At 53.3% G+C, this 10,588-nt stretch overlaps 1 protein-coding gene across 1 annotated transcript; it reads left to right on the forward strand.

Moving 5' to 3' along the window:
• The first annotated feature begins 683 nt into the window (after positions 1–683).
• On the forward strand, positions 684–10,067 carry LOC136570843 (serine/threonine-protein kinase PAK 3-like). Its single transcript, XM_066571249.1, has 14 exons — positions 684–694; positions 3,101–3,288; positions 4,243–4,280; positions 4,720–4,846; positions 4,906–4,917; positions 5,813–5,947; positions 6,629–6,692; positions 7,324–7,372; positions 7,683–7,795; positions 8,049–8,166; positions 8,915–9,014; positions 9,296–9,492; positions 9,589–9,726; positions 9,966–10,067. The coding sequence occupies exons 1-14, from the start codon at positions 684–686 to the stop codon at positions 10,065–10,067; spliced, it is 1,392 nt and encodes a 463-aa protein (XP_066427346.1).
• The last annotated feature ends 521 nt before the right edge of the window (positions 10,068–10,588 follow it).

The following is a 10,588-nucleotide window of genomic DNA, read 5'->3' on the forward strand; positions in this document are numbered from 1 at the left end:
TATTAAGAGGAGCTGTGCCATAGATAGGAAATGTGATTTTTTTTCGTATTTGCTCAGTTTAGGTGTTTGGTTAGGTTAGGTAAGGTAAGGTAAGGTTAGGTTAGGTTAGGTTAGGTTAGGTTAGGTTAGGTTAGGTTAGGTTAGGTTAGGTTTGGTTAGGTGTGTGCTAGGTTCAATTTAAAGCTGAGTTGTTTTTTCTTTCTCCAAGAGATGAAAGTTTAAAAGAACTAGGATATATAGGGATCACCATTTAAGGGCTATGGAACGTAGATATCTTAGATAATAGAGGATTGTTTAGCTTAGAATAGAGTGTTGTTAATTTAGGCAAGCTCTGAGGTATCTTTGAAGTAGAAATGAAAGAATTGTCATAATAAGAATTAAGCTGTGAGAGGAAAAGCTGCGCTGCAGCCGAACTGGAGCCTGCAGGCGCTCCAAGCTGTCAGCCTGAACAGGCCACCTTCAGGACAGAAGGATGAAGATGGAGAAGTAGCGAGGGGATACTTTGTTTCAGGCCGAGTGAGAATAAAAGTCTAAAATATCCAGAGTGTTGTAAGACTCCCTTCCTTGCCAGGCTGTAGCTAAGTGGACGGTCCCCTTCAGAGGCCCAAAGAACATAGTGAGGTAAGCAGCTTTGCTTGCCTGAAGCGTGGAATGCCCGCGGGAAGCTGCCAGACTTGCGGGTAATGAACGCCAGGTAATGAGCTCACATTCAGGACAACACCAGGAGGCAGATGTGCACTCCTTTCTGGGCCTCTTGTCGTGAAGATGTCAGGGTGATCAGCAGGAATGACCATTTTGTTCCCAGCCTCCTCTCACTATGTCACCTATGGGATGGAATGGCATTCTCATAGCGGCATCTGGCCCTTCCTCCCTGCTTCTCTTTTCCCCCCTTTTCAGCCCAGAGCCCCAGGGACCATCTGGGCCAGCCTGATCCCCCACGGCTGTGTGCAACCACCAGGGCCTCCTGCACAGCCCCATTCCCACTCTGCTGCCTCCTTGGCCTTTTCCCACATCTGGGCCAGCCTGCTCTTGCCAGCTGTTGGGCACACACACACAGCATACTGCACCTGTCAGGGAGCAATTTGATGCAGGAGCCCCTGCTAAGCACGGCTCAGCAGCCCGGCACTTTTCCCACCGAGCTGTGGCTCCATTTGGACTCCATCTGCTGGGATACCCTCTGTGAGGGACCGCTCAGGGACTGGATGCTCCTTGACTGGTGCCCACAGGCCTGATTTCCACGCCTCCCCATTCCTCCTAGCCCTAAGGCTGCCTCAGCCTTCTAAACACAACTTTTCTTACTCTAATGCCTTTCTGTGCTTTACTTCATACTCTAAGCAGGAGTACACAGTTTTGATTGTCTTTAATCTAGAATTAAGAACAATAAGTTGGAAGTGCTGCTAGAGTTTGTCATTTTAAACTTGAAGCAACTGCAAAAAGTAGAGAGGCTTTCGGTGCAGCTTTTCAGTTAATTTGAAGTCTCCTTCCTCTTCACTCAGTTTCAGCATATCTGTTGATTTTCCTCTGCTGTCATCTTTTAAGCTTCATCACTTGTCTATGGATCTGTAAAAAAACCCTGTCAACCCAGGGCAAATTTACTAGCCTTTGTATTTTTCCTCCTCTGGAAAAGCTGAGGCTCCTGTGATCTTCTCCTGTGATCTAGACTTGGATTCCCATCTTGGCTCTGCCTAAGAGCAGAACAAATGGAATTTCTTACCTGCTAGTAAGATCTGCTAGCAAAGGTCACAGTTAGAGCTAAGCATAAGGCTTCTCTCCCTCCGCCGAATACACATCGTTGTGTCTAGGCCTGGCGATGTCCAGGAGCACCTGGAAGCTACTGCCAAGGACAAAAGTCTCACTCTTGCTCGTTTTGACACGGAGTTTTTGGTAGGATTTTGATCTACGTCTACAGTCATCTACAGGAACTGGATTTTTTAGATACAAAGTGCCTTCAAGCAACATTTCTAAGCATAGTGGGCAAGGAAGTCCAGATACTAATGAGTTGTGGTTGGTTTTAACTCTGTGGAACATCTGGCACAATATCCCACAACGTGTTATTTTTGACTCTTTCAGGCGTTTAAAACTCAGGCTTATTCTTGTCAACACTTTTCTTTCCTCCCTTCAGAAATCTGCATGCCCAGGTACTCAATTCTTTCCCAGTTTGTTGACAAGCTACCTGTCAGACAATACTTGTCTCTTGATCCAGAGATGGGGAACTGTCACCATTAGGCCGGACGTGACATACACACGTGATCAGGGTCCAAGAAGAAAAAAGTTTTCTTTATTCTGCGTGTTCTCCAGCTTCTACACTCTTAACAAAGCGTGATCTTAAGTCACTGACTACACCACAAGAACTTCTTATATCCATTGGTGCAAAGCAATTAACGTCAATAGAATTGGCAAAAGTTTTACAGAAATTTATAAGGCAAGTATACACATCTACTTAGGCACTAGTCTAGCTTACGAAAATTTCATCTCTCTTTACTAATCGGTTTCCATGCTGACGGCCTTGTCTTCTTCCTTGCTATGGATACACTCAAAACCCATCAATTGGGATGTCTTCTATGAACTCAGCTTTGCTTGCAGGCCAGCTGTCAAGCCCCTCCATAGGTCAGCACGCACCCGCGTGCTCGAGAAGTGACTGCAGCCTAAAATACTCCTGGAACTTTATTATCTTTGCTTCTTTTTCCCCCTAAATGTCATTGAAGAAGTGAGACTTTTCAGAACCAGCTCCCATGCCACCTAGAAGAAGCAGACTTTTGCTTTCAGTCAAAGCTTTTGGGACCAAAAGGCGCGTTTGCTTGGATTCCTTGGATGCCGCTTGGGTTGGCCCATTTTCTGAGTTCCCCTGGGACGCCTTGAGCACTGCCTTATGGACTGGGAGGACATTTTCTGCTGCTTTATGAGTGAGGAGAACTTCCCAGGCTTTTCTTTCGCATCAGCTGTACAGAAGGTTGCCTTGCTGGGCACAAGGAAGCCATAGAACAGCTGCTATTGTGAGGTCAGGGGAGCGGTGCCACGTCACAGTGCTGTCAGCACAGCGTTGCCCCGGTGCACGCAAGGCCTGCTTGTCCAGAGCGGCTCTTCTGCTCGCTCCCTGCAGGAGGATCCTTGTGCTCAAGGAGTTCTCAGCAGACGGCCTGCACCCCGAGAGGAGTCTGGGCTTTGCCTTGGCTGGCATTCAGTGTGCAAACCCGCACAGCGCTGCCAAAATGATCGGGCAGGTCTGTGCCGCGGTTTGCATGGTCTTTTCTGTTGTCTATTCTGGCTACTACCTGACCCAGCTGACTCGTAAGTAAAGGTTTCTCCTGGGGCTGGCATCACCCGGCTTTTGCTTCACTCTGCTCTTTATGCCGCAGCAGTGACCGAGTTTATTTGGGAACACAATGGCCATGAAGATGCCACCGCTTTGGTCAATGTCCTGCCAGCAGCATCAGCTAAAAAGGGGGCATCTGTGTACTGGGGGGCGGGTGCAGAGTATTTGCCCCGCAACCTGCAGCGGTTGCCTTCCCTCCCCGAGAGAGTGCGCGGCACTGGAGCCTGTCATTTCCTCCTCTTGCTGCTTCAAGCAAGACAAGCTGCTAATTGCAGACTCGGAGGGGAGATGCTCAGAAGTACTGCTAGCAACTCGGTGGCTCTCTCCAGGAGCGAAGGAAAGCACCTTTCGCTCCCAATTCTGCCCCTTAGAGGCCTTGGCTGCGTGGCTTGATCCTTTGATGGTGTGCCAAGACTGCGATTCCCTTGGCGATGCAGCACAAAGTCCAGTGCAGGGAGGGTTTGCTGCTGAGCCCAGCAGCTGTTCCTGGGCTGCTTCAGCAGGGAGCTGCCACAGGGAAAGGGTCCTTTGTGGAAGCTTTGCTGAGCTACCATCTTCAGCCAAGGCATGGGAATTAGGGCATGCCATTTAAAAGAATCTACATCTAAAAAGAAAAAGAAAGAGAAGAAAGAGAAGAGGAAAATGCTGCTTGAGCTGTTGGGCACAAGGGAAGCTGAGAGTGTTGAAGAGCAAGGGGCATTTCCAGCAGCGTCTTTCTATTTCTCTCTTGGCAAAAGAGGCCCAAATGTAGACAGAGCCTACTCTAGCGTCCTTGTTGTTCTCTTGCCTGCTGTGGGAAAGAGCTGTTGCTCCGGGAGGCATGTTGGGAAAGGGAAATGCTCTGTGTTGGGACTGCCTTGTGCTGCGGGAGTGGCCAGCACAGGCACTTTTCTAAGGGCCTCTGGTTCCTTTTCCCTTGCTGGCTGCAGGTCACCTGACACGCGGATGGAGGCAAGCCTGGCCTTTGGTGAGTGGCAAAGGAAGCTGTGACGTTGCTGGCGTGTGACAACGGGGCGGCAATTCTGCCAGCTTGGCCTCTTGCAGTCCAGTGTGGAGTGCCAGCGTGGGAGGCTGAAAGAAAGGCCAAGTGCCCCGTGGCATCAGCAGTAGCAAAGGGAGCACTGGCTGTTTGCTGATTTTGCAGGGAAGAGCCTTTCAAGAGATGAAAGGCAAATGGGACAGCTCCAAGGCATCTTGCTGCTTCTAGGCAGCAGGGAAGCTCAAATGCACAGCAAGATGGGAGTAGCACCTCATTCAGCCAACTTCCTGGGCTTTTCATGACTCAGAGTCCCACTTGTATCAAAGTCTTCCATTTCCCCTTCTTCTGGGTCCTTTCCCAGCTCAACAGAAAGCAGCTCCTGAGGGATCGCCTTTTGCCCATCTCTCTCACTTCTGACTGTCTGCAGGCCTCAACAGCAGGGTCAGCAGCTCCTCTGGCTGCCTCTGGCATTGAGGAAGAGGCTGAAGAGGAGCAAAGGAGCATCAAGCCTCCAGCTGCTTTCCCTGCACAGCCTGAACTTGCAGAGCCGGTGAGTGGCAGCTGAGCATGGCACTGCCTTTGGTGCAGGGCCAGGCTTCCAGTTTTGGAGCAGCCCTTGTTGCTCGTGGCTGAAGATGCTGGGCGGCTGTGTGCCTGCCGTGACCTAGTGCTGCTTCAGGCAAGCCAGCGAGCCCTGGCCAATGGGTTCTGAAGTTTGGCATTTAAGCTGGGATGCTGAGAGGGCCTGAGAATGTCTCTCGGCATCAGACAGGAGGCAGCATTCAATGATTCTCAGTGTAGGAGTCAGCCCCGTGTGCCCATTGTCAGTGCAGGCTGCCTGTGGTCAGCGGACGGAGCGGCCCAAAGACGCAGTTGCCGGCCTTGCAGGGGACCTGGCAGACACTGGCCCCTGGAGGGGACCTGCCCTCTCCATGGACTAATTAGCTTCAGGCTGTGCTTCACTTCCAGCCGGTCAGAGCAGCCTTTGGAGAGGAGAATCCTTGGCTGCCCTACATTGTGAAGGGCGGGTGGGTCTGGGCAGGGCAGGAAGGCGTCTCCGAAGGGCCGCTCCCTAAAGGCTGCCATGGAGAGGGGCAATCTGTGAAACAGATCAGAGAAGGGCAATGCTGCGGGCTTCTGAGCAGACCACTGCATGCCAGTTGCGGGCTGATTTCATTGCCCAGGGAAAGACAGGAGGAGGAAAGCAAGAAGGCCCTGGGGCCCTGCTCTGATGTCTTTCTGGATCTTGGCAGCCCCATCGATCCCTTGTTGCCAATGTCTTGCAGAAAAGCTGAAAACATGGAGCATGGAGGTGGCCCTGAGGGGCTGGATCCAAGTAGCCTTTGGGCTTTTGCCAAAGTTGCCTTTGAGAAGGGGACATGGGAAACGCCCCAGCTGGAGAGGCCTGGGGGTGGCTGACAGCACCTTCCCAAGGCCTTGCTTTGGCCGTGCACTGGGCGGGGCATGTGTGCCAGGCACCCTTCTGACGGGCAATCCTTTCTGGTCCCAGCTCAACACAGGCTCTGCAATTCAACCTGGTGCCGCTGGACCAGCGTGGGCTGCAGCAGCCAGCTCGCCCCCCGCTGCTGGCACTTCCTGCAGCAGCGCAGCCCAGCAGCCCGAGAAGAGGCAGGAGCAGGGCCGGAAGACACTGAGTGAGTCGGGTGCATTTCTTGTCTGCCAGAGCAGTGTGTTGTGTGCGTGTCTGGGGGTAGGCTGTGCCAGAAGTTGCCCCTCGGTCTCAGAGGCGCTTAGGCCTCTCGGCAGAAGCTGTTGTTGTGCTTTGAGGCAGCGCGGCAGCGCTCAGGGACTTCCTGCTGCCTGTGAGGGCGGCTGGGCCTGGCTTGGCTCGGCCTGGGCTGCCTTGTGTGCCAAAGACAAAAGCAGAGATTGTTTCTGCTTGAGCAGAAGGCTGGCACCTAGCAAGTGCCTAGGCCCCAGGGAGCTCTCTGGCCCCAGCTGTTTTCGGGCTCCCGTTCTTGCACCTCCTCTGGCTCAGACACTTTGTGGCCCTGGCAGTGGACCTGCCAGTGATGGTGGGTGTGACTGCAGAGGCTGCAAAGGCCCTTGGTGACCTCTTAGGGCCCTCTTCTTAAGGTCTCATCATTTTGGCTTATGGCATGGGATGCTGCGCTTGAAAGAAATAAAGGCCTTCTGGGAAAGGCCACCTGATGAAAGGTGGAGAAGATGGCCCTCCCACTTGCTGGTCTCAGCAGCTGGAAGCCAGGGGACCGCAAAGGGCCCAGAGCTGCTGGCAGCGGGGCTGCCTTTGGGAGGGTGTGGGGAGCGGCGTCTCTGTGTGCGAGCGAGCGCCCTGCGCTGCTTTTGTCTTTCAGGGAGCATTGTGAGTCCGGGCCAGCCAATGAGCAAATACACGGCATTTGAAGAACTGGGACGAGGGTAAGCGTGGCCTCGGCTCCTTTTCCAAAAGTGTGGGCCAGGTCTTTGGCTGGTGCAATATCAAGCGTGAAGTCAGGCAAGCTCCAATCACGGTCAGGCTCTGGCTTTACCTCCTGTCGCCTGCCTGGACTGCTGGGTCAGAACAATGCGAAGGCCTCATCAAAGACAAGTTGATGCTGGCATTGTCTTGCTTGCAGCAAGGAGGAGCAGGAGCTGGGAAGCCCTCTGCCCCTGCCGCTTTCTGGCCTGAAAGAGCACCTTGCCACTCAAGAAATGTCAGATTCTCAAGGACAGTCTTCTGACTCTAATTGTTCTCACTCTTTTGACACACACATGCATGCACACCCGCACAAGGAGGAGAGTTCCCCTTAGGTTTGGAAATGACCTGGCTGGGCGTGTGCCTTGGAGATTTCCAGCAGCCCTTGGTCTTCATGCTGCACCTTAGTGTTCCCTTGGACAGGCTGCCCCGCAGGGCAGAGGGCTCACGGGCCGACGTGCTGCTGGCCGAAGAGACGCCGCAGCCAGGCGTTTTCTAAGGAAGGCGTGCAGGCAGCCTGGGGAGATCTGCTGCCTAGGCTTGATTTCAGTGCCAAGGGATAAAGGGCTCTTTCTGCTGCTTTTGTCTTTCCAGGGGCTTTGGAGCTGTTTATAAAGCCCTTGACACCAGCAGCGGACAACAGGTAAAGTGCCAACAGCCCCATGCCATTTTGCAGCTCCGGAGCGCTTTCCCCGCTGCTGTGAGCCCTGCCTGGAGGTTTGGGTGGCAGCTCCATGTCTGCAGCAGAGGCTGTTCCTCTGAAGTACACTCTAGGCTCAGGAGGCAGAATGCATTTGGGATGGCCTTTGGTGCTTCTGCTAAGCTCTGCTGTCGAGTGACAAGGCACTTTGGCCCAGCCCGCTGCCTCATTGCAGCAGCACTCGCTCCGTGCTGCTTGTGATCTCGAGCAGGGGGCGTCTTCTCAAGGTAAACGGTGGCCAATGTCATTTCAGGTGGCAATCAAGATCATGTCGCTTGAGGAGGAGATGTCCGAGGAGCTGGCTGCCAATGAAATCCTGGCCATGAGGGACAACAGGAGTCCCAATATCGTTACCTACTTAGACAGGTTGGCCTATTCTCATGTCAATGTAGCTAGTGCAAGCCCGAAGAGACGATGCCCTTTGGTCCCTGGCAGAGAAGGGAGCTGGTGGTGATTTCTCTGCTGGTCTCCAGAGCGTGGGAGGAGTTGGAGCTGGTGATCATGAATATCTTGTGGCACACGTAGCTTGGAGAGCAGTTGCAAAAACCTGGCTCGGGCCCCTGGCTGACTGAGGCTGTGCCCATTGCTGTCTCTCCATGCCGTGGTTTTCTTCTTTCAGCTACCTGGTGGATGCGGAGCTCTGGCTGGCCATGGAGTTCATGGACGGCGGCACCTTGTTTGATGTGCTCAGCGCGGTGTACCCGGAGGAAGGACAGATAGGCGCTGTCTGTCGGGAGGTGAGGGATCCCGCTTGTGCTTCCCCAAGCCTGCCCAGGATGCTGCTTGCCAGCTGGAGGTTAAGGACAGCTGGGATTTCTTGCTCTCACCTTTCTTTTGCTGCTGCTGCTGCTGCTGCTCTTCTCACCACACACATAGGAGAAGAGCGAGCATGGGAAGTGAACTGCCTGCCGCTGTGCCCGCACTCCTCAGGCTCTGTTCTTGCACTCTTCCATCCTGTGTGTCCTCTGGCGCTGGTGCTGGCTCACTCGCTTGGTTTCACTTGCTTCCTCTTCTCAGCTTTGCCTGGGAATGTTTGCCTGGAGCCTGTCTGTCTGTCCTATATTCCTTGCCATGCAGGTGGCAGAATTTCAAGCTAAGGGCAAAGAGCCGTCCTCAGCTGCAAAGGATAGCATTGCAGCCCGCATGGCGACGGATTCTGGAACAGCTCTTAGGTGCTGCTTCCTCCTCTGCTGCCACTAGGCTTCCCCAAAAATATTTGCCGTGCCGCCTCCCAGCAAAAGGTGACGCGCTTCCTACCCAAGGCCGGCGGAACTTTTGGGAGCTTGGATGCCTTTGCTTGGAAATCGAGAAAAAACTTCCAAGAGTGTTGAAGCAGCAAGCTCTTCTTCGTGACAGCACCATGATGCTGCGCCCTCGCTCACAATTCCCTGAGAAAGCCGTCAGTCCCGTCGAGCTCTTTCCTTTCTGGTGGGATGAAATCCGATCCTGTACGTTAACTTTCCCTCCCTCCTTTTTCTCTCTCAGTGCCTGCAAGGACTGCATTTCCTTCATTCCCGCCAAGTCATCCACAGAGACATCAAAAGCAACAACGTCCTTGTGGGCATGGATGGATCTGTCAAGTTGGGTGGGTATCCCTGCTGGGCTGCAGCATTTCCAGCACCTGCCGTGCGCTTGCATTTCGGTGACTGCCACTGGGGCAGAAGCGCCGCTTGGCCAGTGCGTGAATGGTGAGGGTGTTGTGGATGTGGCCGATGCATTATTTGCCTGGCTCCAGGCACGTGGAAGGAGAGCTCAGCTGCTTTTTCAGCTAGATTCAGCAAGGCCTGGTCAGGCTTGGAGTGGGCAATGGTTTTGGCCGCTTTGCCAGTGGGAGCTGGCTTTGACAGGCTTTGTTTTTGGCCTCAGGTGACTTTGGCCTCTGTGCTCAGCTCAGCCCTGAGCGCAGCAAGCGCAGCTCCAGCGTCGGCACTCCCAGCTGGATGGCGCCGGAGGTGGTGAGAGGAGAAGCCTACGGCCCCAAAGTGGACATCTGGTCCCTGGGCATCATGGGGCTGGAAATGGTGGAAGGGGAAGCTCCTTACGAGCGGGAAGCCCGTCTCAGGGTAAGGTGCAGCTTAGCAAGAGGGCTCTGTGTGGAGAGAGCTGCTGTGGCTAGCAAAGGAGCAGGTGCAGTGTCCTCTTGCATCCGTGTGCTGTAGGTTTTTGAACTGATAGAAAGGAACGGGCCCCCAAAACTGCAGAACCCCAGGCACCACTCGGCTCTCCTGCGCGACTTCCTCCGCTGCTGCCTGCAGGCTGACGAGGACAGGCGCTGGTCTGCCCAGGAGCTCCTGCAGGTAAGAAAAAGCAAAGGGGCAAAAAGCCCTGGCAGCTGAGGACACCTGCATGAAGGCATGAGGAGGAGTGTGGGCCACGTGGCGCAGACAGCTCCCAGCACAGCAAGGCGCAGGGGGACATGCTGCCCTCGGTGCTCTTTGTGTGTCTTCCTGGTAGCCAGGGAATCCTGCTTGAGCCCGTGAGGATGGGATTCTGGAAAGTAAGAGTTCCTTTCTTTGTTCTTTTTTCCTCTGGGCAGCATCCCTTTGTGACCTCAGGCGATCCTGCCTCCAGCCTGGCTGCTCTGATCATCTCAGCCAAGCAAGTGCAGGAAGACTGGAGAGGAGACACCTGCGCCTGAGGAGGCCCTTATGCTCCGCCAGCCCAGAGGAGGGAAAAGGGGATGTGTCATCTTTAGGCAGAGCTCCAGCCATCCCCTGAGTATTAAGAGGAGCTGTGCCATAGATAGGAAATGTGATTTTTTTTCGTATTTGCTCAGTTTAGGTGTTTGGTTAGGTTAGGTAAGGTAAGGTAAGGTTAGGTTAGGTTAGGTTAGGTTAGGTTAGGTTAGGTTAGGTTAGGTTAGGTTTGGTTAGGTGTGTGCTAGGTTCAATTTAAAGCTGAGTTGTTTTTTCTTTCTCCAAGAGATGAAAGTTTAAAAGAACTAGGATATATAGGGATCACCATTTAAGGGCTATGGAACGTAGATATCTTAGATAATAGAGGATTGTTTAGCTTAGAATAGAGTGTTGTTAATTTAGGCAAGCTCTGAGGTATCTTTGAAGTAGAAATGAAAGAATTGTCATAATAAGAATTAAGCTGTGAGAGGAAAAGCTGCGCTGCAGCCGAACTGGAGCCTGCAGGCGCTCCAAGCTGTCAGCC

This window comes from Molothrus aeneus, unplaced genomic scaffold (genome assembly GCF_037042795.1).
Source record: "Molothrus aeneus isolate 106 unplaced genomic scaffold, BPBGC_Maene_1.0 scaffold_40, whole genome shotgun sequence".
NCBI lineage: Eukaryota > Metazoa > Chordata > Aves > Passeriformes > Icteridae > Molothrus > Molothrus aeneus.